This window comes from Geotrypetes seraphini, chromosome 1 (assembly GCF_902459505.1).
Source record: "Geotrypetes seraphini chromosome 1, aGeoSer1.1, whole genome shotgun sequence".
Taxonomy (NCBI): Eukaryota; Metazoa; Chordata; class Amphibia; order Gymnophiona; family Dermophiidae; genus Geotrypetes; species Geotrypetes seraphini.
The window spans coordinates 159,469,521-159,496,445 of record NC_047084.1 but is presented as its reverse complement, the minus strand read 5'-3'; the positions used below and the strand labels follow the sequence as shown (position 1 = coordinate 159,496,445).

Below are 26,925 nucleotides of genomic sequence, written 5' to 3'. Positions count from 1 at the left end.
CTCCCCGAATGTAGCGGGAGAGACGCTGCCGAGACCCGATGTTGACCCGGAAGTGTTCACATCAACGCCGACGTCGATTCCTGTTGGGGAGTCGCAGCGGCAAGGGAGTAGTGAACCCCGAGCAGCAAATGGTGGAGAGGCTGAGGGAACCCAGGATTCGGTGCCTGGAGGAGTCACTGAGGAAAAGCTAGCAGCTATTTCCCCCCTCAAGCCACTTGTGAAGCCTCAGACGGTCACACTTGATTCAATCTGGACTGCTATGGAGAACCTACACTCGGTATGTGCTAACTTTGTTTCAATTACTTTAAATTCAACTTCTAAGATAAACCTGTTGGAGACATCACTTCAGCAGCAACAAACAGAGATAAAGAATTTAGAGAAAATAACAACAGAGACTAAAAATTTGATGACTAAACAAGTTTCTGATAAAATGCTTCTCCTGAGGAAGATTGAAAATTTGGAGAATCAACATAAAAGTTTGAACTTGAGACTTTTAAATTTTCCAATAGCCAAGTTTATGTCACCTCGGGAAATTTTTAGGAATTTCATGATAACTATATTGAAGATATCAGAATCTGATCTTCCACCACTACAAAAAATTTATTACTTAAAGAAAAATCTAAATAAAGAAGGAGAATCAGTTAGAGGTGAAGACCAGATGGATTTATCTGATATATTACATTCATCTGATATTGAAATAGAGGGTCGGGCTATGTTACTAGTCTCTCTTGTATTTCATCATGACAAAGAATTGCTGCTGAAATTGTACTTTAAATTGAAACAAGTGTCCTACTTGGGAGGACGAATATATATGTTTCCTGATGTCTCAAAATGGACGCAATCTAGAAGAAAAGAATTTCTAACATACCGAATGAAAGTGATATCATTAGGAGCAGTTTTTCAATTAAGATTTCCTTGTAAATGTGTGGTTTCCTTTCAGGGAACAAAATATGTATTTTTTGAACCTGCCCAATTAGGCTTTTTTTTAGAAGGTAAGGGTGTCTCTACGCACCCAGATTGAACAGGATTGTATGGCGTTAATTTTGTTTGGAAGGCTGTATTCTGCTCTTTATTTTGGAATTCTTAAATTGGTTTATGTACCCCCTCCCCTGGGGGTTGTTATTTTCTTTCTTTTTTTTCTCCTCCACCCATTGTGGACTATGTAGGATGCAATATTTCCTTATGTTAATTTGCTTATCAGCATGAACTGATTGTATTGTATTTCAGTATTTCCTTATTGTGTGTAATGATAAATCGAAATGATAAATATAAAAATAAAAAAAAAATATACCTACAAGAACCCTAATTTTGTAAAGCAGCTCACAGTCAAGATATATGATATTAGCAATTCCCACTAGTATAATCAGATTGCCAGGCGAGTAGCTTAACTCGCTAGTGGCTTCAATCCTTATCGGCAGCTTTCATGTTCAAAAAGCAGACAGGTTAGGTACTATTAGCGTGATAACCAAAATCATATCCCCGACCCTGAGAAAGTCATTGAAACACATCGGGAGGGGTGTGTGCTGCGTGAAAAGCTAAGTTTAAAATTTAAATTTAAAATATATAAAGAAATTGGAAATAAATAAATGTAAAATTAATGTGAAGGACCGACGAGGATTGAAGCCACTAGCAATTTAAGCTACTCGCCTGGCAATCTGAGGATCCTAGTGGGAATTACTAAAATCATATGTCTTGACTGTGAGCTGCTTTAAGAAACTAGTGTTCTTGTAGGTATATCTATGGAGGAAATAGAGCAACTCTGCTACCAGCCAAGTGTTGTGCAAGATTGTGCGCCACTCTCATTTGGTTTTCTTGGTGGCACTAGATTGGTCCCTCAGACCTTGGTAAGTGGATATCTGGCATTTGCTGGTAGAACACCTTCTGGCCCAGAGTTTGGGGTCTCCTTTGGCAGAGGTTGGTAGATGAGAAGGATCCAGATTCCTTTTGGATTAGTGTGGCCATTGAAAGGCAGCACCTAGAGAAATACATTTTTTTCCTTGCAGTGATTTCTACCCAACTGTGTTGAGGAAAGCCTCCATGTTCTTGGCTTATGTTAGGGTCTGGCAGGTTTTTGAATCCTGGTGCAGGGAGCGGGCCTTATCTCCCAGGAGAACTCAGGTCCCTGACATTTTGGGGCTGTTTTGCTTTAGATTTTCAGGACAGTAATGTAGTCTTTGGAGGAAAGGTGATAAGAGATGTTTAAATACCTATATGGCATAAATAAGCATGAGACAAGTCTTTCAATTGAAAGGAGACTCCAGAGTGAGAAGGCATAGGATGAAGTTAAGGGATGATAGGCTCAGAAGTAATCTAAGGCAATATTCTTTTACAAAAAAGGTGGTAGATGCGTGGAATTGTCTCCAAGTAGAGGTGATGGAGACACCGTTTGAATTCAAAAAAGCATGGAATAGGCAAGTGGGATCTGTTAGGGAGGGGAGGAGATAGTGGATGGACAGACTAAAGAGAAGAAAATTATCAAGACAGACACAATTTCTCCTTAACCTAGCAACAAGTATTGATTAGCTACTAAAATAACAAGTCATCATGTCCCATTTCACTTTGCTGCTAAAATTAGAAATAATCTATCCATGCTGTACAAATATTTACATGATTCTGATTCTGTGTCTTGAATTTCAGAATGAATGAATTCAGTAATAGCGTGACGTTTGATTTGTCTAGGCCTTTTATGACGAGATTAGTATCACGACCTGAAGAAGCAAGACTTAGAGTACAGGGGAGAAGAGGAAGGAAAGTTGTTGGCACGGGGGAAGGGGGGTGATGGGAAGGAAAGATTCTGGTACCGGGGAAGGAGAGGGAGACATGCATGGTGAGGGGAGAAGATGAAATTTCACATAATGGAGGAGAGCATGGGAGAGATGCTGCATGGAGGGGGATAGAGAGATTTGACACGGGGCACAAGAAGGTAGGGAGAGGTGTTAGATATTAGGTGGCTGAGATGGAGAGAGAGATGCACAGGAGGGGTAGAAGGATGGAGAATGGAATGATGGAGAGATCCCTGGAAATGGGAGAAATGCTGGACCATGGGGGAGAGTGCAGCAGGGAAGAGATAGGGAGATGTTATAAGGGTGGGGAGGGAAGGAAAAGAGAGCAGATGCTGGGCTATAAGGGTGGAGGAAGTAAGACGCCAAGAATGGTAGAGCGCTGAGGGAGAGGAGAGGGCGGTGAAATGGATGAGAGGATAGATATAACAGAGGGTAGAAATATGATGATGGAGGTACATTGAAGATGAAAGGGAATGGTGGGCTGAAGAAGGAATGAGATGGGAATGGGAGAGAAGATGGAAATTTGATAGGTAACTGAAAAGTGAAAAGGAGGAGAATAGTAAGAGGCATAAAAGAGCAAAAAAGGAATGATCAATATGTTTGAGGTGTAATGAGGGAATAGACAGGAGAGAGTAGAAAAGACAAATGGATAGCAGCTACTTGAAGCAGAATTAGCAGACAGGAAAGCAGAAAAAAGAAACTGGAACCAACGTGATGGAAAAATAAAACATCCATAGTAACATAGTAAATGACGACAGCCAGTCTGCCCAACCATACATACTTCATAAATTAATCATTTAATTTAAATAGTCCTTTAGTTGTTGGACTGTGAACCGTGTGAGAGATTCGGGCGTGGGAGCAAACTCCGTCCTACACAGCCGCGTCAAACGTTGCAATTTAAATCCAAGGACTTCTTGCACTCTGCACTTTATCTAGCTGGACTGTGAACCGCGTGAGAGATTTTGCTCAGGATCCTGTACTCTGCACTTTACTCAGCTGACCTGTGAGTCGGTAGAGAGATGCAGCTGGGGATTTTACATTCTACACTTTATTTGCTTTACTGTGAATCATGTGAGAGATTTTACTTAGGATTTTATACTCTGCATTTTTAGTCAGTTGAATTTGAATTGTGTATTGGATAATGGGTTATTCCATGTCAAGTGATCAAGGGCTCCCTGCATGACCATCACGGATTTTGATAAAACTTTATGCACAAAGTCCCACATGTATCAAACGAACTTTGGTAAAGTTTTAGTTTCGCCTGTGGAATATTCGTGGAGATATAGCCATTTGTTTGACCCCATACTGCAATGACATACAGTACGACAGTGACATTCTGACAACTTTGAGACACAATATCTCCCGAGCTATGTTTCCAAAAAAACTGAAACTTAGCTACCCTGCACAACTTTTGGAGCTCTATTCAGTGCTACCAATAATAATTTTTGTCGAGCACTGAGTGAATGGCTGAATTACAGTAAACTTGGCCGAAAAAATTAGTGCTCCAAAAAAAGTCAAAGTTTGACATTACTTAGCTCCCACAATAATTGAGTAATAAATGCGAAATTTGGCGCATAATGTCTCAGTACAACGTTGTTTTCAAAAGTACAATTTCAACCTCCAAGCTCTTTCCATTAGTTTACAAATTAAGTGTAAAGTTGCTAATTTGTGTAAAAAGGCCAAAAATAGGGTATTTTCAGCCTGCTTTTACAGAAAAATACCTTTCAGAAACTCTTTCAAATCAGTCTCATTAGAAAGAGCATATTTCAAACCCCCTAGAAAAGTGGGCTTCATTTTTCAACGCAGGTTAACAATGCCCGAAAAAGGGGGAACAAAGTTGGGAGATGTCACCATGGCAACGGCCTACGTTTCAACTTACAATTATGTAACTTTTCACACTGTTTTTCCCTGTTTATTTTTACTCAAGCTTTGGGTACAATTATAGTGTTCTTAATTAATGATTATTCCTAACTAGAAATTGAGGTGATAATTTTGTTGCATGCAGATCACAAATTACAACTTGTTTTCTTTTTCAGATCCACATTATTATTAATTCAGTTTAAAATGGATGCCAACGAATCGACTAATAATAATCCTTTTCTGCCAGACTGTGCCATTGGGCAAAAATTGTTGTCAAAGTGTCATGACGGCACATTTTATTCTAAAAAATGTGGGCTCATTTTTTTACATAATTTGTCAACCGATGAAAAATTGCTTATCACTCGGTGCTCTGAAGTTGAACTGATGGATAAAGACCAAATCTGCCTCCACCACAAAGCAAAGTATCTCGACAAATACGAATTAAAGCAAACATTGTGTTGTAATCCATTTGAAAAGAAAAATCACATTGTTCAAAGTGGATTGTTAAAAGTCGATCTTGCCATGTCTAATGATTTTAGAAAAGTGGCAAAAATAAATATCAAGCCAGGTCAGAAACTTTGCAGTAGGTGCAAAGCCCAATACGTTTCAATGAGTGAAGCTACTGCAGCATCTTCATCTTCAGACGATTTTGATATCAGCATCTCCGATGCAGTTGATCAAAGCTTGACTGCTTTAGGAACCTCTCCATTGAAAATTCGAAGGTTAGCTAGTAGAGATAAAGCCGGCTATGTGATACGAAAAATTGAACGTGTGCAGAATGTGATAGCCAAGAAGATTACATCTGCTGCTGGAGTTTCAGCTGAAGAAGTTGGGCCGTCTCGTCAGTCTGTAGAATGCAAGTTATGTGAAGATTACACTGACCTCGTTGAAGAAATGAAAACGAAAATTGCAATATCCAACAGGTCAATGAAAGTTCAGTTATTGACGATGGCCCCAAAAAGTTGGTCAATAAAGGAAACAGCAATGAAGTTTGGCGTTTCAGAGCGCATGGTCAGAACAGCCCAAAAAGTAAAGAAAGAAAAAGGCATTTGTTCTACACCTGATGCAAAAATTGGCAAGTCCCTTCCAAAAGAAATTGCAAATAGAGTTCAAGATTTTTACAAAGACGATGAATTCAGCAGAATATGTCCTGGCAAAAAAGATTGCATTTCAGTCCGCCTCAATGGTATAAAAGTACAAAAGCAAAAGCGGCTGCTGTTGTGTAATTTAAAAGAGCTGTACTGTAACAAATACGGAACTGAAATTGGTTTTTCCAAATTATGTGAGCTCAGGCCAAAGTGGTGTGTAACCGTTGGTGCATCAGGTGCACACTCCGTGTGTGTCTGCACGATACATCAAAATGTAAAGTTCATGCTACAAGGCGCCAATGTCAAAGAGAACTACAAAGTTCTTATGGAAAAAACTGTGTGCGACCTAAATGTCAAGGACTGTATGCTACAACGATGTCAAAACTGCCCTGGTGAAGAAGCACTAACAGCATACCTGGAAGAAATATTCAAGGATTTAGATCCAGAAGAATCAATAGAATTTAAGCAATGGGTTCACGCTGACCGTGAAACATTAGAAACAAGCGTACTAACCATGGACTACTTTATTGAAAGACTTGCAAGCAAGATTTGGAAGTTGACAAGCTACCATTTCATTTCAAAACATCAAAGTGAATATTTGAAGATGTTGAAGACAGGCTTAAAAGAAACGGAAATGATTGTTTTGATGGATTTCGCTGAAAATTACTCATTTGTTGTACAGGATGCCGCCCAAGGCTTTCACTGGGAAAATTCACAAGCTACGGTACATCCTTTTGTTGCATATTACCTCAATGAAGTGGGCACATTGCAAGTTGTAAACTGTTGCATTATTTCTGATCATATGCAACATGATACGATATCTGTACACGTGTTTATTCAAAAGTTGATCGAATTTTTGATAACTCAAACAAACATTACCAAAATATACTATTTCAGTGACGGCTCAGCTGCACAATATAAAAACTACAAGAACTTTGTGAATTTGTGCAATCACAGAAATGATTTCAACATTGAGGCTGAATGGAATTTTTTTGGAACTAGCCACGGAAAATCACCCTGCGATGGAGTTGGTGGAACAACTAAACGACTGGCTGCCCGGGCTAGCCTCCAAAGACCATCAATGGATCAAATATTGACGCCAAAGGATCTATTTAACTTTTGTGACCAAAATATACACGGAGTTAAATACATTTATGTTCCAAAAGAAGAAATTAAAGAAAGCAAAAAGTTTCAAGAAGAAAGATGGCATGAAAGCAGCACAGTAGCCGGTACCAGAGAGCACCACCAATTTGTACCAGTCGACTCAAACTCGGTTCGTGTCAGCAAAGTTTCAAATGACACAATAAATTTTGTTGCCAAAATTTCTGATACTGCCATTCCAAATTTGAAAGTGTCCGAAATCTTTCCTGGTTGCTACGTTGCCTGTACTTACGATAATCAATGGTGGATAGGCAACGTTGTTGAAGTCTCAATTGAACAAAATGATGCATTGATAAAATTTATGCATCCTCACGGTCCAGCTCATTCGTTTTATTGGCCAGAAAGGCAAGACGTTTGTTGGGTTCCAGAGCAACACCTCATCTGCATGCTTTGTGCCCCTTCAGTTACATCATCCGGCCGCCAATATCAATTTCCAGAAACTGCATTGAAGAAAGTGGCTCAAAAATTTAACAGAATGTTATAAAGATTGCTGGCAGTTAAAATCAAAGTGGACTTCACTTCGGCTTGGGAACCATATAAGATACCCAATTAGGCTTGGGAACCTAGGATAAGACACCCTAATCATTGGCTTTGGAACCAGAAAGATACCAACAAAAGGCTTTGGAACCTTGACAAAGAAACCAAATGCGAGGCTTGGGAACCTGGACGAAGTGGCCCACCCGTGGCTGGTATTGCACAGCTATCGGGCGTGACCCCTATGGCAATGGGGTTGCCAGTTCAAACTCTTGAACTGGTAGTGACAATGTCACCATGGACCAACGCAATAGAGTAGTAGTAATACTACGTCAATACAAAACTGTAACTTTAAAAATGACAGAACTATGTTGAAATAGAGGTTGTTGCCGTGGCAACGTCTCCCAACTTTGTCCCCCTTTTTCGGGCATTGTTAACCTGCGTTGAAAAATGAAGTCCACTTTTCTAGGGGGTTTGAAATTTGCTCTTTCTAATGAGACTGATTTGAAAGAGTTTCTAAAAGGTATTTTTCTGTAAAATCAGGCTGAAAATACCCTATTTTTGGCCTTTTTACACAAATTAGCAACTTTACACTTAATTTGTAAACTAATGGAAAGAGCTTGGAGGTTGAAATTGTACTTTTGAAAACAACGTTGTACTGAGACATTATGCGCCAAATTTCGCATTTATTACTCAATTATTGTGGGAACTAAGTAATGTCAAACTTTGACTTTTTTTGGAGCACTAATTTTTTCGGCCAAGTTTACTGTAATTCAGGCATTCAATCAGTGCTTGGCAAAAATTGTTATTGGTAGCAATGAACAGAGCTCAAAAAGTTGTGCAGGGTAGCTAAGTTTCAGTTTTTTTGGAAACACAGCTCGGGAGATATTGTGTCTCAAAGTTGTCAGAATGTCATTGTTGTACTGTATTTCATTGTGGTATGGGGTCAAACAAATGGCTATATCTCCACAAATATTCCACAGGCGAAACTAAAACTTTACCAAAGTTCGTTTGAGACATGGTGGACTCTGCATATGAAGTTTCATCAAAATCCGTGATGGTCATGCAGGGCACTTTCCAAGAATCTGATCACTTGACATGGAATGACCCTAATGGCAGATATTCAGATAATTGAAGTAATAACTGGAAAGGGACTGTATGGTGATCTTTTTAATAAAATGGGCTGTAAAAGAGAAAAGTTTAGAGTAACTGAATACTTAAGATTCCAGTCATGAATAAGGAGAGTACTATTTGTAAAGTTGGTTATCTTAATGCCAGGTCAGTTAAAAATATGGTAGAGGCTATGGAATTTTTTTGTGTGACTGAATCTTGGTTGTGGTAAGACAATGTTGTCCTCCAGGATATGAGTGGAATTGGGCATGTCGTGATAGGAAAAGAGGAGGTGGGGTAGTGGTGTTCTCTAAAAAATAATTTGGTCTCAAAGAAGTGGGGTCCATGGTATGTGAGTTAGGAGAATGTTTGGTGCTAAGAAATGTATGGATGGTTTTGTGTGTCATATTTGCCACCTGGTATTGCTTGCTCTGAAGGATTCCCTTTCTTTGAATTTTTATCAAGTTTATCAGTAAATAGGGAACATTTATGTGTGATTGATGATTTTAATGTGCCACTTACACCAGAAGAGGTAAAATCTGCACAGGTGAATAATGAATTTTACTGTATTATGGGGGGTTTGGAACTTCACAAGTTGTGACAGATACTACCCATAAGGCGATCTGCATGGGGCAGGAGCGTAGGAAGATCGCTCCTGCCCCGAAAGCCCGCTAGACCACCAGGTAAGGCCGGGATGCCGGGGAGAAGGCAGGAGGGAGGTGGGGGTGGGTCAGAGCCGGACCTGAAGATATTCGCGGTATTTCACCATTCACAGTCCGGCTCTGCTCCTATCCCCTGCGAATCCGGAGGGAGAAGTGTATACATGTACTAGACGAGTTATTGAAACTGCAAGCTTTTTTCATAGCTATAGTATCTGCTCCCACAAATATCCATGAGGTGGTGCTGTTGATATTTTGGCACACAGTGCTAATGTAAATAATGCGCATAGCAGTTTGAAAATGTTTTCATTCTTGTTAGAAAATACGTCCTTTGTAGAATCTCTGTAGTTATGGTTTGTCATAAGATAATATGCACATCCAGGTTGGAAAATGGTTGGAAAAGTTTTGGTGGGTGAGGGGAGGGTATTAATAAGTATGAATTTTTGAGAATTTTTTTTTTTTTTTTTTTTATTTATTTATATTTTCAATTTACAATTCAAGTATCACTTGTACAGAAAAATAAAGGTAAGCCAATAAAGTACTAATATAAACATTTCTACTCCCAGACTTTTTACAAGAAAAATCATTATAGCTTAACTTCAACTCTAGTCCACTATATGGATCCAAGTCATGGAAAGCGGATGATTAAAGTAATTTAAACAAACTAAGTTGTTATATAAAAGAAAATAGGCCCTTTAGGAATTTTTGAGAATTTTAAGTGATGTCTATATTGTAAAATGATTAATTTACTCTGTATTTCACTTATTGTATATGTTTTAAATAAATTAAAAAATAAAAATAAAAAATATTACATATGTTATGGTAAGGGTGGGAGGGAAAGGCTTAAATTTTATGTATTACTGTAAAATATGAAAGAAATTCAATTGATGTACTTAATTTCAATTGCCAATTTATTGATACACTTGTAAGATGTAAAAATGAATAAAGATTATTAAAAAAAAGAAAATATGTAAATCTTCATAGCATTACTGTTAAGCTATGGATGTGGCTTTGATCAGCACTGTAGAAGTTTTCCAGTGTTAAATTTTCCCATTTTCTGAAGATCTATGGTACTAACGTGTGAAGTTAGTTTCACTTTTCATCAATAAGCCATAGAGTTGGGTGGTAATATTAAATGGGTTCGGCTTTCCCAGAGCTCAGAACTAATGGGGGAGAGTGTAGCGCAGTGGTTAAAGCTATGGCCTCAGTACTCTGAGGTTGTGGGTTTAAACTCATGCTGCTCTTGTGATCCTGGGCAAGTCACCTAATCCCCCCTTTGGGGGAGAGAATGAGGTCTGGAGGAGAGGAAGCATACAGGAGGCTGAAAGAAGGGAAGAAATATTGGATGCACAGTCAGAAGAAGAAAGTGCAGCCAGAGACTCATGAAATCACCAGACAACAAAGGTAGAAAAAATGATTTTATTTTCAGTTTAGTGATCAAAATGTGTCCGTTTTGAGAATTTATATCTGCTGTCTATATTTTGCACTCGGGCCCCCTTTTACTAAACCGCAATAGCAGTTTTTAGCGCAGGGAGCCTTTGAGCGTCGAGAGCAGCGTGGGGCATTCAGCGCAGCTCCCTGAGCTAAAAACCACTATCACAATTTAGTAAAAATGAAAGGGGGTATATTTGTCTATTTTTGTATAGTAGTTACTGAGGTGACATTGCATAAAGTCGTCTGCCTTGACCTCTTTGAAAAAAACCCAGAATATAAATGATAATTAACATTTTCTCTGCATACAGTGTGCTTTGCGTTTTTTAAAAATTTTACTGTTGGTAGATCATTTTGACTTGGCAATTTTAAAAGTATCTCACAAGCCCAAAAAGTGTGGCATCCCTTGGTTTAGCTCATCTACAGAATCCCCTGCTATAAATGTCACAGCACAACACTGATGGATTGTTTGGTTGAGGAGTTGGTATGTTAATTAAAAAACAGTTGGTATATTCTTGGGTTCAATAATCTGGCCCATCAGAGGGATATAAAGTTGTAGTTGTTTTGTTTTTTTTGCTCGTTATCCTTTTAATCTTGGGGTAGGTATATAATTTATTGTCCACTAGGGTCACCTACACTTGAACTATCTGTGCTGGTTGAAGAGAGGAGTGTGTGGCGCAGTGGTTAAAGCTATAGCTTAGCAACCTGAGGATGTGGGTTCAAATCCACGCCACTCCTTGTGACCCTGAGCATGTCACTTTATCCCTCCATTGTCCCAGGTACATTAGATAGATTGTGAGCCCACCTGGACAGACAGGAAAAATGCTTGAGTACCTGAATAAATTCATGTAAACCGTTTTGAGCTTCCTTGGGAGAACGGTATAGAAAATTGAATAAATAAATAAATGTTGGCCTCATTAAAAGTTGGTATAAATTATGTTACTTATGGCTGAATTTTTTGTTGATAAAGTCAACCATTCTTTGGTAATAATTGCATGGCTCTCATAAAATTAGGTATGATATGATTGTTTCTAGTCCTTATCGAGAGCCACTTTCTTAATTTTTTTTCTGCATTTTTTTTTTTTTTAGTCCCTTCCAGTTCAATGTTAATGTAGTTACATACTCTGACCATCACTTAATTCCTTGATGATCCCCTCCCCCTCAACTCCCAGCCTGTTTGACTAGGGGTTAATAGCCTGAGTCGCATATAAGATGACTGAGAGAGTATGTATGTATGTATTTATTTTTTTTAAGTATTTATATACCTCTTATAGTCTAAGTGGTTTATATTCAGGTACCAGAGCATTTTCCCCATCTGTCCTGATGGGCTCACAATCTATCTAATGTACCTGGGGCAATGGGGATTAAGTGACTTGCCCAAGGTCACAGGGAGCAGCTTGGGATTTGAACCCACAACCTCAGGGTGCTGAGGCTGTGGCTCTAACCATTACACCACACACACACTCCATACAAATTATCCTCAGGAGATTCAAATTGTAATGCAATTACAGTAACTCTAAAAACCCACCTATTTGACAAATTCACCTGATCCTCCAAATCTGCACGACACCTAGCTCATCTTACACACCTCTTCCTCCTTCCTATGCCACCTCATCACAAAACTGTCTTTCTATCTCTCCCCAATTCTAATTGATGTTGCCTTGCTGTCCTTACAGCACCTCTTGTACACTGTCTTGAAACTAAAAAGGTATGATGGGATATAAATAAAGCTATTATTATTATTATTATTAATCCTGCATCTATTGTGTCAATTCCTGCAATATTTTTTTTTTTTTACTGTATTAGCCAACAATCTTTTCGATGAACATTGAGGCTCTTTACATATTGGCTCCTCTGTCTTTGAATGGGCATTTAGTTCTTGTCAAATAGCACTTTGCTAATGTTTCAGAAATGATGGTTAAAATTTTTCAGCTGATTGTCTAGTTTGAGTATTCCTGATGCACGATCATTTAGAAATTTGAAATCATTGAAGGAACTGTTTGCTGACTCTTAGCCAGTGAAGCATTAATTACTTTTGCTAAGGGCTTATTGGAATTTGTCCACCTTGAATTGTGCTAGCTGCCCATTTCCACTTTACTTTTTCTTAGTAAGTGACTAAAGGCCACATTGAACAACTTTTGCATTTTGTTGATCGCCATTTCAAACAAATCTTTTGCATTCTGATTCAGTTACAGTACTGAGTCCATGCTAATTTCAACTTTGGATATTTGGTCACATGGCTTTGAGACCTCGGGACTTCTTGTTATTGTTTTCTTAGATATATCTGTATTTGATACAGTGACTGATGCTTCCTTAGTAAACGACTTATACTCTCTTTTTTATTTGAGTGGTAGGACTCAACAGTTAAGTTTAGGCACTGACATCTGGTATGGGATATCTAGGGATGTTAAGATTTATCTCTGCCTGTCATCCTCTGTTAATCTCTGAGTTCTCTTTATGGTTTAAATGATCTAAGGATTTCAAATTGAATATGCACAGATATGTTTGCACATGTCAGTAATTCCTTGGCTGAAACTTCACCGTTGGTGGTAAACTTTTAATATTGCCTATTGATGATTGGCTCAGTGCAAACAGCTTATGTCCAAAGAAAACTTGAGGTCTTGGTGGTGTCCAGGAACAGAATAATTAAGCATATAGACTTAGCTGATTAGGCTGTTCCAGTTTGTACCAAAATTCATTTTATCATTCTATCTGATTGGCCAGAATGTGAAGGGGCTTTTTTTCTATAAGCTTCAAGAGCTGTGTACAGTAGACTTGGGCTAGCCTGCAGGTTTAGGTCCCATACTAGGCTTGAAAGGTAGGAATTGTTGCATTGTGCTGCAACAGATAATGCAGAATGTAACAGCAAAACTTGATTCTGGTTGTGACGTTCATGACTACACGTTGATAACCATTTGAATAGTGTGTTAAGTTCAACTTACCTATGCAGCAAAGAGTGTGGTTTAAGATTGTTGCAATCAGACACTGTATCATGCTTCTCCAAAGATCTTACAAGAATATTTAGAAATTTATAAACCGAGAAGAGAGCTTAGATCTGTAAATGGGATGAAATTAAGTTTGGAAGGAAGAATGTTGATTATGCATGTTAGGATTGGAGCATCAATGATATCTGTGGCTGGTGTAGAATTATGGAGTGCCTTGCCTGGTATTTTGCAATTCTGTATTGGGAGGATGAACTTTAAGAAAATGCTGAAAGCGCAATTATTTGCCGGTGCCTTTCTAAGCTAATGCTTATCTCATCTGAAAATATCATCTTCAGACTTCCCTGATTTAAAGCCTGTTTATATCTTTGAATTGTTTGAATTTGACTTGCTTAGCATGCAAATGTGAATTGTTTTTATCTACTTTGGAATTGATCATTTGATCTGATGCCTTTTTGTTTTCTTAATTGGTGAAATTTGTATTGACTTGATACACTGACATTTTATATTGGGGGGATGCTTATGATGTCCACTCCAGTCATATTTATGCTATATGTGGAAATTGTAGGGAAACAAGATTTTATGTATGTGATATGTAAACCGCATAGTCGTATGTGGTATACAAATTTTTAAATAAAAAAAAAATAAACTTATTTGATTTTTCAGAGTTTAAGGCCTGCATTACATGTATATTTAACCATTTCTGTCAGAGCTATGCTATCAGGATCAAGTCTTACACTTATCGCTTGCTAATATGTAGAATGCTTGCTTTGGATTGTTGCAGTTAGACTAGCATGGAATCCACCCTGAACTGTTTGCAATTCAGCGAGATAAATATTTTATTAAATACAATTTATAGTTGTCTTATTCCATTTTTCTCTCTCTCCTTTTAAGCTTGTAGGGGGCCAATTTGATTTGGAAATGAATTTCATCATTCAAGAGGGAGAAAGCATCATATGTATGGTGGAGTTGTTAGACAAGTGTGATGTCACTTGCCAGGCAGAAATTTGGAGTATTTTCACTGCTGTCCTGAAGAAGAGTATTCGCAATCTGCTCATCTGCACTGAGATGGGACTCATTGAGTTAGTGCTCAAAAGGATTGATAAAGCTGACAGCATGATAGCAGGTAAAAATTTGCCAGGCAATGAACTGAAATGGCATAATTTTTAATCTCTGTAGCTGAAACAAATGTGATTTTCCTATGATGATTTAGAAACACTGGGGCTTGGCCAATAGTAATATTTTTTTTTTGACGAATGATGAATGTCCCACTCTTCATATTAGTACCGTAGTGAACAGTGGAAAGGCTGTTGGACTGTTCCATCTCTCAATAAAGGAGATATTCCACTTATAAGTTTAAAATATATAGTAGATAGTAATGCTCTTACCACTGTGAAATTCACTTAATATGTTGTATTACAATACAAGAGATGCTTATTTTGAATGGCCAACAGGCAATATTTCATTGTTAAAATTAATCTGTATTCTAACTGGAAAACTATATTGTGGCAACATTTTTCTTTTGATTTCAGGTTTGGGCTGCTGTAAGGGATTTCCAGAGAATGGCTAGTTTATAGATTGGGCTGCAGGAGATTAGTTTCCCTAATGACCAAAAAGTGACTTCCCCATCCCTCTACCTTTTTGGTGCTGCCTTCATCTCCCCCCCCCCCCCCCAAAGTCTCCTGCTGGCATACAGTAGTTCTCTTCCTCTAATTAACCTCTCCATCAGGCTTGCAGTGTTAAATATACAGTATAGTAAAGCTGTGTGGGACCTATATTCTGCGGATGCTTCCTCCAGGCCAGACCTTCCACCTCCAGAGGAAATTATATTAGAGGAGGCGTGGCTTTTCTATATGTTTAGTACCATGGTCCCTGGCAGAGATAAATAAAAAGAGGGAACTGATAACTGCTGGTGGGTTGCCTGGGAAAGGGGAAGTGAAATAAGCATTGCTGGGGAGGGATTCAGGGAGAGAGGACAGGAAGAGTGCTGAGGGGGGGGGATGCAGGTTACTCTCTTCCTCTTTCTTTCTCTCTTAATTGGGAGGGTTTGTAGAGATGCTGTTTGAGGTAGGCTGAGATCGAATCATTTTTTTTGGTTGAAGATAAGTCTGATTGCTGTGTTCTGAATGAGCTGCAGTTTGAACTAGAGAGGAACTGATCCCCAAGTATGCTGAGTTGCAGTAGTCCAGCTGGGGTAGTACCATCAGCTGGACAATCAGAGCAAAATGATGTTGGTAGAAGTATGGCTTAATAAGTCTTAGTTGGCGCAAAGTGAAGATGGTCTTTTTCCAGAGGCTGGAGATTTGAGGATCCTTTGTTAGTGTGTCAACCAGAAAGATGCCAAGTACTTTTGAGGATTTCTCTACTGCGAGGGTGGTACCGGATTGTAGATTAATGCTTGTCGGGGCATTCTGCTGAGCGGTGTGGAAACAGATGGCTTTGGTTTTGGTGGCATTTAGTTTGTTTGCGGTTGCCCATGTGTGGACTTTTTCAATTTTGTTTGAAATTTTCTCATCTGTTTGGTTGTTTGTTTGTAATGGGGATGAGGAGAAGAATGTCGTCTGCGTTGGATAGTAAGGTTTTGTCTTCTAATTTAATGTTTCCAAGTGAGCTCATGAAAAGGTTGAAAAGGATGGGGGATAATGGGGAGCCTTGCAGAATACTCCTTCCTTTTTAACTGTGTACTCTCCATTTTGTAGAAAGTCTATGAACCAGTCTTAACACAGCTCCTGTAATTACGATTTCAGATAGTTTAGTTATGAGCAAATGATGGTCTACCAAGTCAAAGGCAGCAGAAATATTAAACTGGAGTAGTATTGCTTGATGGCTGATGCTTAGTAGTTGTTTTACTTTGGTGATTAGGGTGATGATAAGGAGTTCTGTGCTGTGTTGCTTTCTGAATCCATATTGGGATGGATGAAGGCATGAATGTAGCTCAATATGAGAGGCTAGTTGTTTGCTTATGTGGGTTTCAAGGATTATCAGAGAGTGAGTGCATTTATTTGATTTATGATAGCTGATCTGTATTTGTAACACTGGCAAATCTTGCATACTTCAAGGATGCTGTTTGCACAAAATACAAATTTATAGTTAAAAGAACAGCCCTGATCTTGGGAGTGATCTTCTTGTGTACAAAACTCAATCCTGCCTGTTGAAGAATAAAGCAATTTCAGATCTGTAAAAGGGTTTTTGTGGACAGCAGGATTGTTCAAGCACAAGGTCCTGCCTGCTTCCCTGAGAGTTACATTTCTTCACCTATAGACCTAACTGGGGCACAAAAGAGACTAAGGACTGCAAACCCTGGTTCTGAGCTCTTTGAAAGATATTTAATCATGGTTTATCCCTCCAAAATGCCCATGCCTTAGGGCAAGCCCACCAAAGATGACCTATGGATCCAGTATCAGGGCAACCTCTCCAATAAGTGGAAGGGACCCCCAGGAACATATGAAGTAATCGAGCTGGTGCAAGATACCACCTGTAGAATACTTTAACAGCATTTTCCTTTACAGATAAAGACAAAAAACATTTCAACAGAGCTTTTTCAATAGATTTTCAATCATCCTTGCTCAGTGAAAGCCCCAGTTCCCATTCCCAATTACTATGATGGAAGAGTGTGCCCTAATTATTTTTCTATTTAAGTGGTTCTATAACTGCAGCTTTCCATATAGAATATGAACTTTACAAATTCAATAGAATGCTTTTTTGAGGGACAGTTTCTCTCTTTATTATTTTGGGGAAAATATTTTTAAAATAAATGGAAGCATAGTCTTTGATTTATAATACATATGTAAGATCTGTATACCATATATGCATAAGAAATGTAGTGTGTGACTGCGTCTCTTATTTTTTTTTTTTTCTCTCCAGATCTCTTGGTTGATATGTTGGGAGTTCTTGCTGGATACAGTTTGACAGTTCGTGAGTTAAAGCTTTTCTTCAGCAAGCTTCAAGGAGATAAAGGGCAATGGGTAAACAATCTTTTGTCCAGTTATTATAAAGTTACTTGGTGAAGGAACATAAAGTACTTAGCTGTAACCCCTTCCCCCACCCATCCCCCCCCAAAAAAAAAAAACCCACCCGCCCCAAAATACTCAACTGTGGGATATTTTTAAAAAGTTTTCTGACTGGAAATATTTATTTCAAAGTACCCAGATGCTGCAGACAACTATTACCATGCTTATTTGTAATCACAAGGGGCTAGATTCACTAACAATGGTGACTCAGTCGCTATTGGCTGATTGATTCCCTTTTAAGTTTGCATGCAAATGATTTGTACGGAGGTGTTGCTTTCAAACCCACCGACTCAATCGCTCAGTGAGCAATTGAGACATGCGCAGAGCCCTAACAGTAGTGACAGGGGAAGCAGCCTCCTGTCACTGTTGTCAGGGCTTCAGCTTTTTTTTTTTTTAATAGAACAGATGTTCTGCGTGACTTAAACATGCACCATGTGTCCCATTAAAAGAGCCCCCCTCCCCCACGCTAGCACCCCTGAGCCACTGTCCCCCCCAAAACAGCAGGGAGCATACCCATTTCCTCCTGCCCGGAAAGACCTCCTCCCCCCCCCGAAGAAAAAGGCAGGAGGGATGCCCACTCTCTCTTGCCACCAGAGGCCCCCTTTCCTGTCCCACCACCATACCTTAATGTTGGGAGTAGGAGGTACTCGAAACACCACCTGTTTCTCCTTTCTTCTGACGACACTGGGCCTTAGGCCCTGCCCCAGTGCATCATGTGATGCATGGAGAGGGGCCTAAGGCCCTGATTAGCTCAGATGTCTCGGAGTTCACCCATGGGAGGGACCTGAAGTATCTGAGCCAATCAGAGACTTCCTTAGGAAGGAGCCTAAGGAAGTCCCTGATTGGCCATTTGTTTTGGTCAATCAGGGACTTCCTTAGGCTCTTTCCTAAGGAAGTCCCTGATTGGCTTAGATGCCTCAGGCCCCTTCCAAGGCCCAGTGTCTTTGGAAGAAAGGAGGAGCAGGAGGTGTTTTGAGTACCTTTTGCTCCCAACATTAAGGTATGGGGGCACGGGGGCGAGGTGGGCCTCTGGTGGCAGGAGGGAATGGGCATCCCTCCTGCCTTTTTCTTTGGGGGAGGGGGAGTGGGCATCCCTCCTGCTGGTTTTTTTCAGGGGAGGAGTGTAGGGGGAGGTTCTTCATGGCAGGAGGGAATAGGCATCCCTCCTGCCATTTGTGGGTCATTATGTTTGTCAGTGTGTGTGTGCGTGCATTTGTCAGGGGTCGTTGGGGGAGGGCTTGCGGCGGTGGTGGATTAAAAACAAATTTTTTTTTATTGGACACATATTTTGTGTGTGTAATACACGCAAAATATCTGTGCCATTATACAAAAAAAATGAAAAAAACCAACCTGGCAAACCTGTCGGTAACACAGTTACCGCAGCTGGGTCTACAGAAGCTGGGTTTTTGCATCAGTAAAACCCGATGTTAAATAGCCAAGCGATGTAAGTTAACCAATTGCTTGGCTAATTTGCATGGGGTTTTACTAATTTACATGGCCGGATTAGATCAGAAAATGGGCGATCTGAGGGGAAAAACACGTTTAGAGCATTGGGTCAGTTAGCAGCGATCGTTGCTAAACCTGTTAGGGCAAGATGATTATAAACACATTAATACTATACTAATAGACTTAGTAAAACTCATCTCATTCTCTTCATCAACTGGGCTTGGTAAGATCTATTAACTCTCACAGAAAGTAAAAATGTTTTTAGGGCTGCATTTCAAATAAAACAAAAATCCTCCCAATAGAAATTGATGTAGAATTGATATGTATGTAAGTATAGAGTGCTTTGTAAATTTTTGTCCTTTCATATTCTGCTATATAAAATGTATGTTTTGAAATGCATTTAAGGGGCTTTTGTTTCACTGTTCTACATCATAATCTCTACATGTACAATGTGAAACAGATATGGGAAACATTAATCATTAAGAATAATAAATCAAAAAGGTCTTCACACCCTTTGCCGTTGTGATAGCAAACCTAAAATAACAGTTTCTAGAGGTGTGCAACACATTTTCTTATGTCTTTTTCCATGCCTTTTTAGGATTTTTTTGGGGGTGTTTGCTTTTCTGATGGGACAATTGAGGGGGAGGGGAACATTGCTCTGGTTAGGCTGGTGATCACCTCTTTTTAAGTCATGGTATGGAAGCTCTTAATTAAAAAAAACAAAAAAACAAATCACTATAATTGCTCTGAGTTCCTTTTGGTTTCTGAACTTTGTGTTCTGGCTTCCCCAACTCCCGAGCCAGTAGGACGACTACGTCTAAGATAAGCCTTTTTCAAAAAAGGGAAGCTTTCCTTTGATGTGGAATGAATCTAAATGAATTGATTTTGGGGTTTTTTTTTTTTGCCTGGTTGAAGTAGCATTTGTAATATCCTTACCCTTGGTTGATGAAACTCTGATAAGATCCTGGTGAAATGGGACTCCCCAGAGATTGTTTAGGTAGGAGGTAGGGTCTGGGGAAGCTCTGAATGCATTCTCAAGGGGAGTTGAGGCAGTTATCATCTTTTTGGTGATAGATACTCTAGTTTTGTGGCTTTTTCCCAAGAAGGGCTTTAGGTACTTTGGAAGCAGATCTGTGTATTATCCCAGGACAAGCAGGCAGGTATTCTCACTAGTGGATGATGTCATCCGACAGAGCCCCGATACGGACATCTTGCAAGCATGTCTTGCTTGAAGAAACTCAGAAGTTTCGAGATGCCCGCACCGCGCATGCGCCAGTGCCTTCCCGCCCGATGTACCGGGCGTGTCTCCTCAGTTCTTTTCTTTCCGCGGAGCTGAGAAGTTATCTTCCTTCTGCGCTGACTGAATTTCAGTTTTTCTTTTCCTTCTTTACCCGCGTTTTAGTTTATTTCTTTGAATTTCTTTCGTTTTTACTTTCTTTTTTACAAAAAAAAAAAAAAAAAAAGTTAAAATTATTTCTTCCGGCGGTTCGGCCGGGCCGGCCTCGTGGCTGCGGCCTACCGCTTTCGACCTTTCAGCGTCGATTTTCCGGCCTATGTCCCGGCCAATCACCGGTTTTAAAAAAGTGCAGCAAGTGCCAGCGTGCGATTTCGTTAACGGACCCGCATCGACGCTGCCTGCAGTGTCTTGGTCCGGAACACGTTCCGAAATCGTGCCGGCCTTGTTCCACGCTCACTGCGCGCTCGTTTAAGAGGCGTTGCTTGCTTTGAGAGTCGATGTTCAGGATGGAGACTGCCAAGGATCTATCTGCTTCTACGTCTGCTGAGGTTTCGCCGGTCCGCTCGAAACCTGCATCGACGACTCCCGCATCCAGCATCGTGAAGCCAGCATCGTTTACACCGGCTACGGCTTCAACTTCAGCTGCGGCGCCTGCCTCCGTCTCCTCGGTTCAGGTACCGCCTTCCACTGTCCCTCCCGTGGTCATCAAAGTGCCCAAAGCTACCAAGCAGAAGCACTTGGCCACGAAGGAACGCGAAGACCGTGCAGGAGGACCCCCTTTCGGTGCGGATCCCTCCATATCGGCTTCGCTTCGATCCCTGCTAGAAGCTCAGTTTGTCCAGCTTATGCAGACTATGGGACCCCGGCTTATCGCCAACATCCAGGGTGAAGTCCGGGCACCGGTTTCAGGGGGCGGTCCGCCCCCTCCCCCTCCTCCTCGCCGTTCGATCTCGCTGCTCGACGAGGGGGATCGGCGGAGGGCGGCGGAATCCTCCAGAAGGGCTTCCCTTCCTGATATGCCACCTTTAGAGCCCATCACACCTCCACGCCAGCAGGGTGCTGGGGCAGCCCCTGATACTCGGAGTCCTGGGCATTCTGCATCGCAGGAAGAGTTCTTCCGCACTCCATACCAGACTTGGGTGGCGCTGCGTGAGTCCGCATCCTTACCACCTCTGCGGTCCACCGCATCGAGCCCCATCCATTCCTTAGAGGGATCGTGCGATGCACAGAAGATCTCGCTCCCCATCCCGTCACCGGGAGGGGCATCGATCTCGACACTCATCTCGACACTCCTCACGTCATTCGGAGGTGTCTCCGCAGAAAAAGATGCAGCGTTTGGGATACTCATCGTCAGATGTATCCCAGCCGGAGGGACCAGAGTATGAGGAACCATCTACCTCCTATTCTCCATGCCGGTCTCAGCTCTCCCTGGACCCGGAGGCTTCCACTTCATCTAGTCCGTCTCGGCGGCCGGCCTTGGCGGACCAATTGTCTTTCTCATCTTTTCTCCGACAGATGGCGGATGACTTGGATGTGACTTTGGACACTGGGTCTAAATATTCTAAAGAGTATTTGGATACTATGCATTTGCCTCACCCTCCAGCGGAGACTCTTCGGCTTCCTTTGCATAAATTGCTGGACCAGACTTTCATGCGCTGTTTTGAGACACCGTATTCTATCCCTGCGGTTCCCAGTAAGCTGGATGCTCGATACCGCATCGTTCACCACAAGGGGTTTGAGGGGGCTCAACTTTCTCATCAGTCCCTTCTGGTCGAGTCTTCTCTCAAGCGTTCTCACCCTTCCCAGGTTTACGCTTCGGTGCCTCCGGGCAGGGAGGGGAGAACGATGGACAAGTTTGGTAGACGTGTTTACCAAAACTCGATGATGGCGACTCGAGTGCTCAATTACAATTTTTTCTTCTCATCATATTTGGATTTCTTCTTGCCGGTACTCCGCAAGTTCATCCCTTTCATCGATGCTCAGGCTCGTTTCCAGTTTGAGGAGGTGGTGGCGACCCTGTCCCAGTTGCGGCTGCAGCTGATGCAATCCTCCTACGATGCCTTCGAGCTCTCGGCACGGGCTGCGGCCTGTTCAGTCGCCATGCGTCGCCTGGCCTGGCTTCGCACTATTGATATGGATCCGAACCTCCAAGACAGACTGGCTAATGTGCCTTGTGCGGGAGCGGATCTCTTCGATGAGTCTATCGAGACTGTTACTAAAAAGCTTTCGGACCATGAGAAGTCTTTTCAGTCTATTCTGCGTCCTAAGCCTAAACCTCAGCAGTCTCGTCCCTCTAGACCGCCTCAAATCTATCAGCGGCGTTATCAACCGAGGCAGGCTCCCCTGGCGAGACAGCCTGCGAAGAGGCAGCCTCCACAGAAGACTCAACAGAAGCCTCAGATGCCGGCTGCACCCAAGGCTACTCAGCCTTTTTGACTCTCTTCCAGGGAGCATAAACCGACTTCGTTCTGTCTCCTCCCTTTTTTCCCATCGGGGGTCGTCTCCACCATTTTTGTCATCGATGGGAGACGATCACCACGGACCTCTGGGTCCTTACCATCGTAAGAGAGGGATACTCTCTTCATTTCCAACGGGTCCCCCCGGACCACCCGCCAAGAGAGTATCCTTCCAACTCGACGCAGACCGCTCTTCTTCTACAGGAGGCGCAGGCTCTGCTTCGGCTTCGAGCCGTCGAGCCGGTGCCAGTAGATCAGCAAAACCAGGGGTTCTACTCCCGGTACTTCTTGGTTCCGAAGAAGACGGGCGATCTGCGTCCCATTTTGGACCTTCGAGTCCTCAACAAGTTTTTGGTCAAGGAGCGGTTCCGCATGCTGACCCTTGCCTCTCTCTACCCCCTACTCGAGCAGAACGATTGGTTATGCTCTCTGGATCTCAAGGAGGCCTACACTCACATCCCGATACATCCGGCCTCCCGCAAGTTTCTCAGATTTCGGGTGGGACATCTACATTAGAGAATGACACGGTGAAAAAATTGGTCCCCGTCACCGCCCCGTCCCCGTCTCACCATCCCCGTCACCGCCCCGTCCCCGTCTCACCATCCCCGTCACCGCCCCGTCCCCGTCTCACCATCCTCTTCACCGCCCCGTCACCGCCACTGCCACCCCATTCACCGCCCCGTCACCGCCACTGCAATCCCATTCACTTTTCTTTATTTACGTATAAAGGAAACATTCTTTAAAACTTTAAAACTTAGTTAAATATTAGTTAATAACTATACAAAAACAAAACACACAGAGAAAAAATTAATTAATATAAATTCTCAAAACTGACACATTTTGATCACTAAATTTAAAATAGTTATTTTTCATACAGTTTTTCAATCACTAATCTTCCACCACCCCTGGGGCTAGCAATGCAAAAACAAACACGACATGTACTTTAAATGCTTACAATGTTAGCCTATATGGTAAGTAGACGCGGCCGCTGTACCTAATCGCGGCAAAGATCTCCCTGCCGTGATTAGCATAGTGACCGCGGCTACGGCTGCAAGTCTCCCCTCCCCCCAGCGATCACGGCAGGAGGGCACCCAACCCCTCCTGTAGACCCCCCCAACGGCCCTCCCGACAATCGCAGCAGAAGGGTACCCAACCCCTCCTGCCGGTCCTCCCAATGGCCTCCCCTAAGATCGCCGGCAGGAGGGTACCCAACCCCTCCTGCTGGACCCCCCCCCCAACGAACCCTCCCACCCCGGAACCCCCTTAGTCTTACTTTCCAAGTTGGACCGGACGGCTCCTCACACGTATGGCCAGCAGGCTTGCCTCCGTCCAAATGAGGCGGGCCCGCCCCTACCCTGCCCAACCCACAGGATCCTAGGGCCTGATTGGTCTAGGCACCTAAAGCCACTCCCGCTATAGGAGGGGCCTTAGGTGCTTGGGCCAATCAGGCCCTAGGATCCTGTGGGTTAGGCAGGGGAGGGGAGGGGCGGGCCCGCCTCATTTGGACGGAGGCAGGCCTGCTGGCCAGACGAGCGAGGAGCTGTCCGGTCCAACTTGGAAAGTAAGACTAAGGGGGTTCCGGGGTGGGAGGGTTCGTTGGGGGGGGGGGGGTCCAGCAGGAGGGGTTGGGTACCCTCCTGCCGGCGATCTTAGGGGAGGCCATTGGGAGGACCGGCAGGAGGGGTTGGGTACCCTTCTGCTGCGATTGGCAGGAAGGGTTGATCTGACAAATGAGGAGCACGGTGAAACACAGGTAAATAGCGGTTCCTAGAAGGGGGTACATTGGCCCGCGGGGACAAACCTTTTCACCGTTTCCGCGGTCGGTAAATGGCCTTGTCCCCGTCACCGCAGCGACTGCTAGTTTTCTTCCCCGTTTTCGGCGGTGACCTGCGGCTTAAATGCGGTGGCCGCGGGTAAACCGCCACCGTGTCATTCTCTAATCTACATCTGCAGTATCGAGTGCTTCCATTCGGCCTTTCCTCGTCTCCCAGAGTCTTCACAAAGTGTCTGGTAGTGGTGGCCGCTGCACTCCAGAACATGGGTCTCCAGGTATTTCCATACCTCGACGACTGGCTCATCAAGGCACCGTCGGCTCCAGAGGTCATTTCGGCGACCTTGACTACAATTTCTTTTCTGCAGAGTCTGGGCTTCGAGATCAACTTCCCCAAATCACATCTTCAGCCCACTCAGTCTCTCCCCTTTATCGGGGCTGTTCTGGATACCATTCAACTTCGAGCATTCCTTCCTCCTCAACGCATGGATGCTCTCCTTCTACTCTGCCAGTCAGTGTCTTCTCGCCCGTCCATCTCGGCGAGACACATGATGGTCCTCTTGGGCCACATGGCCTCTACAGTTCATGTGACGCCTTTTGCCAGACTACATCTCAGAATTCCTCAATGGACCCTGGCATCTCAGTGGACTCAGGTGTCCGACCCGTTGTCCCGTCACATTGTCGTCACTCCTGCTCTACGGCAGTCTCTTCTCTGGTGGATGACCTCTTCGAATCTATCCAGAGGTTTGCTGTTTCACTCTCTTCCCCACCAGAAAGTTCTCACGACCGATTCCTCGAACTATGCCTGGGGGGCCCACCTGGATGGTCTACGAACTCAGGGGTTCTGGACCACTGCGGAACGACTCCATCAAATCAATCTTCTGGAGCTCAGGGCCATCTTCAATGCTCTCCAAGCTTTTCAGCATCTGCTTCACGACATGGTGGTCCTTATTCGCACAGACAATCAGGTCGCCATGTATTATGTCAACAAACAAGGGGGCACGGGCTCGGCCCCTCTTTGTCAGGAAGCTCTTCGAGTCTGGGATTGGGCGGTTCGCCACAACACCTTCCTCAGAGCTGTCTACATTCAGGGGAAGGACAACGTCTTGGCAGACAAATTGAGCCGTCTTCTCCAACCTCACGAATGGACGCTCCATTCCAAACCCCTTCATCAGATCTTCACTCAGTGGGGAACGCCTCAGATAGACCTCTTTGCAGCCCCCCACAACTTCAAACTGCCTCAGTTTTGCTCCAGGATCTACACTCCTCTCCGCCTCGAGGCAGACGCCTTTCTACTGGAGTGGGGGAATCGCTTCCTATATGCGTTTCCTCCCTTTCCTCTCATTCAGAAGACTCTGGTCAAGTTGAGATCAGACCATGCCACCATGATCCTGATTGCTCCTCGGTGGCCCAGACAACCTTGGTACTCCCTTCTACTTCAACTCAGCAGCAGGGAGCCAATACTTCTTCCAGTGTTTCCTTCACTACTTACTCAACATCAAGGTTCACTACTTCATCCCAACCTGCAGTCTCTCCACCTGACAGCTTGGTTCCTTTCAACATAACCCCTCACCAGTTCTCTCAAGCAGTGAGGGAGGTCTTGGAGGCTTCCAGGAAGCCTGCTACTCGACAATGCTATTCCCAAAAATGGACTAGATTCTCTTCCTGGTGTATTTCCAATGCTACGGAACCTCAGAAAGCTTCCCTATCTTCTGTATTAGACTATTTTCTACACCTGTCCCAGTCTGGTCTCAAGTCTACCTCTATACGAGTTCACCTGAGTGCTATTGCGGCTTTCCATCAGCCTCTACAGGGGAAACCTTTGTCTGCTCATCCTGTGGTTTCCAAATTTATGAAAGGACTTTTTCATGTCAACCCTCCTATCAAACCTCCTCCTGTGGTTTGGGATCTCAATGTTGTCCTGTCTCATCTTATGAAGCCTCCGTTTGAACCTCTCAACACGGCTCCACTTAAGTATCTCACCTGGAAGGTGGTTTTTCTGGTGGCCCTCACGTCTGCTCGCCGAGTCAGTGAGCTTCAGGCCCTAGTGGCGAATCCACCATTCACTGTATTCCATCATGACAAGGTGGTTCTCCGTACTCATCCAAAATTCTTACCTAAAGTGGTCTCTGAATTTCACATCAACCAATCCATCGTGCTTCCAGTGTTTTTTCCAAAGCCTCATTCTCATCCTGGGGAATCTGCTTTGCACACTCTGGACTGTAAACGTGCTCTAGCTTTCTACTTGGATCGCACAAAGCCACACAGAACTGCTCCTCAACTTTTCGTCTCCTTTGATCCAAACAAGTTGGGACGACCTGTTTCGAAGCGCACCATCTCTAACTGGATGGCGGCTTGTATCTCTTCCTGCTATGCCCAGGCTGGATTATCCCTTCCCTGTAAGGTCACAGCCCATAAGGTCAGAGCAATGGCAGCCTCTGTAGCATTCCTCCGATCGACACCGATTGAGGAGATTTGTAAGGCTGCCACTTGGTCC

The 26,925-nt window shown here is 42.9% G+C and overlaps 1 protein-coding gene across 7 annotated transcripts in view; it reads left to right on the top strand.

The window, feature by feature from the left end:
- LRBA (LPS responsive beige-like anchor protein) overlaps positions 1-26,925 on the top strand; it is a 1,301,884-nt gene that overhangs the window by 32,912 nt on the left and 1,242,047 nt on the right. For all 7 annotated transcript variants that reach the window (XM_033940548.1, XM_033940584.1, XM_033940558.1 and 4 more), the window contains exons 3-4: positions 14,403-14,634; positions 17,373-17,473. In XM_033940548.1, the coding sequence (XP_033796439.1) occupies positions 14,403-14,634; positions 17,373-17,473 (333 nt within the window). The remainder of the gene's footprint in view (positions 1-14,402; positions 14,635-17,372; positions 17,474-26,925) is intronic.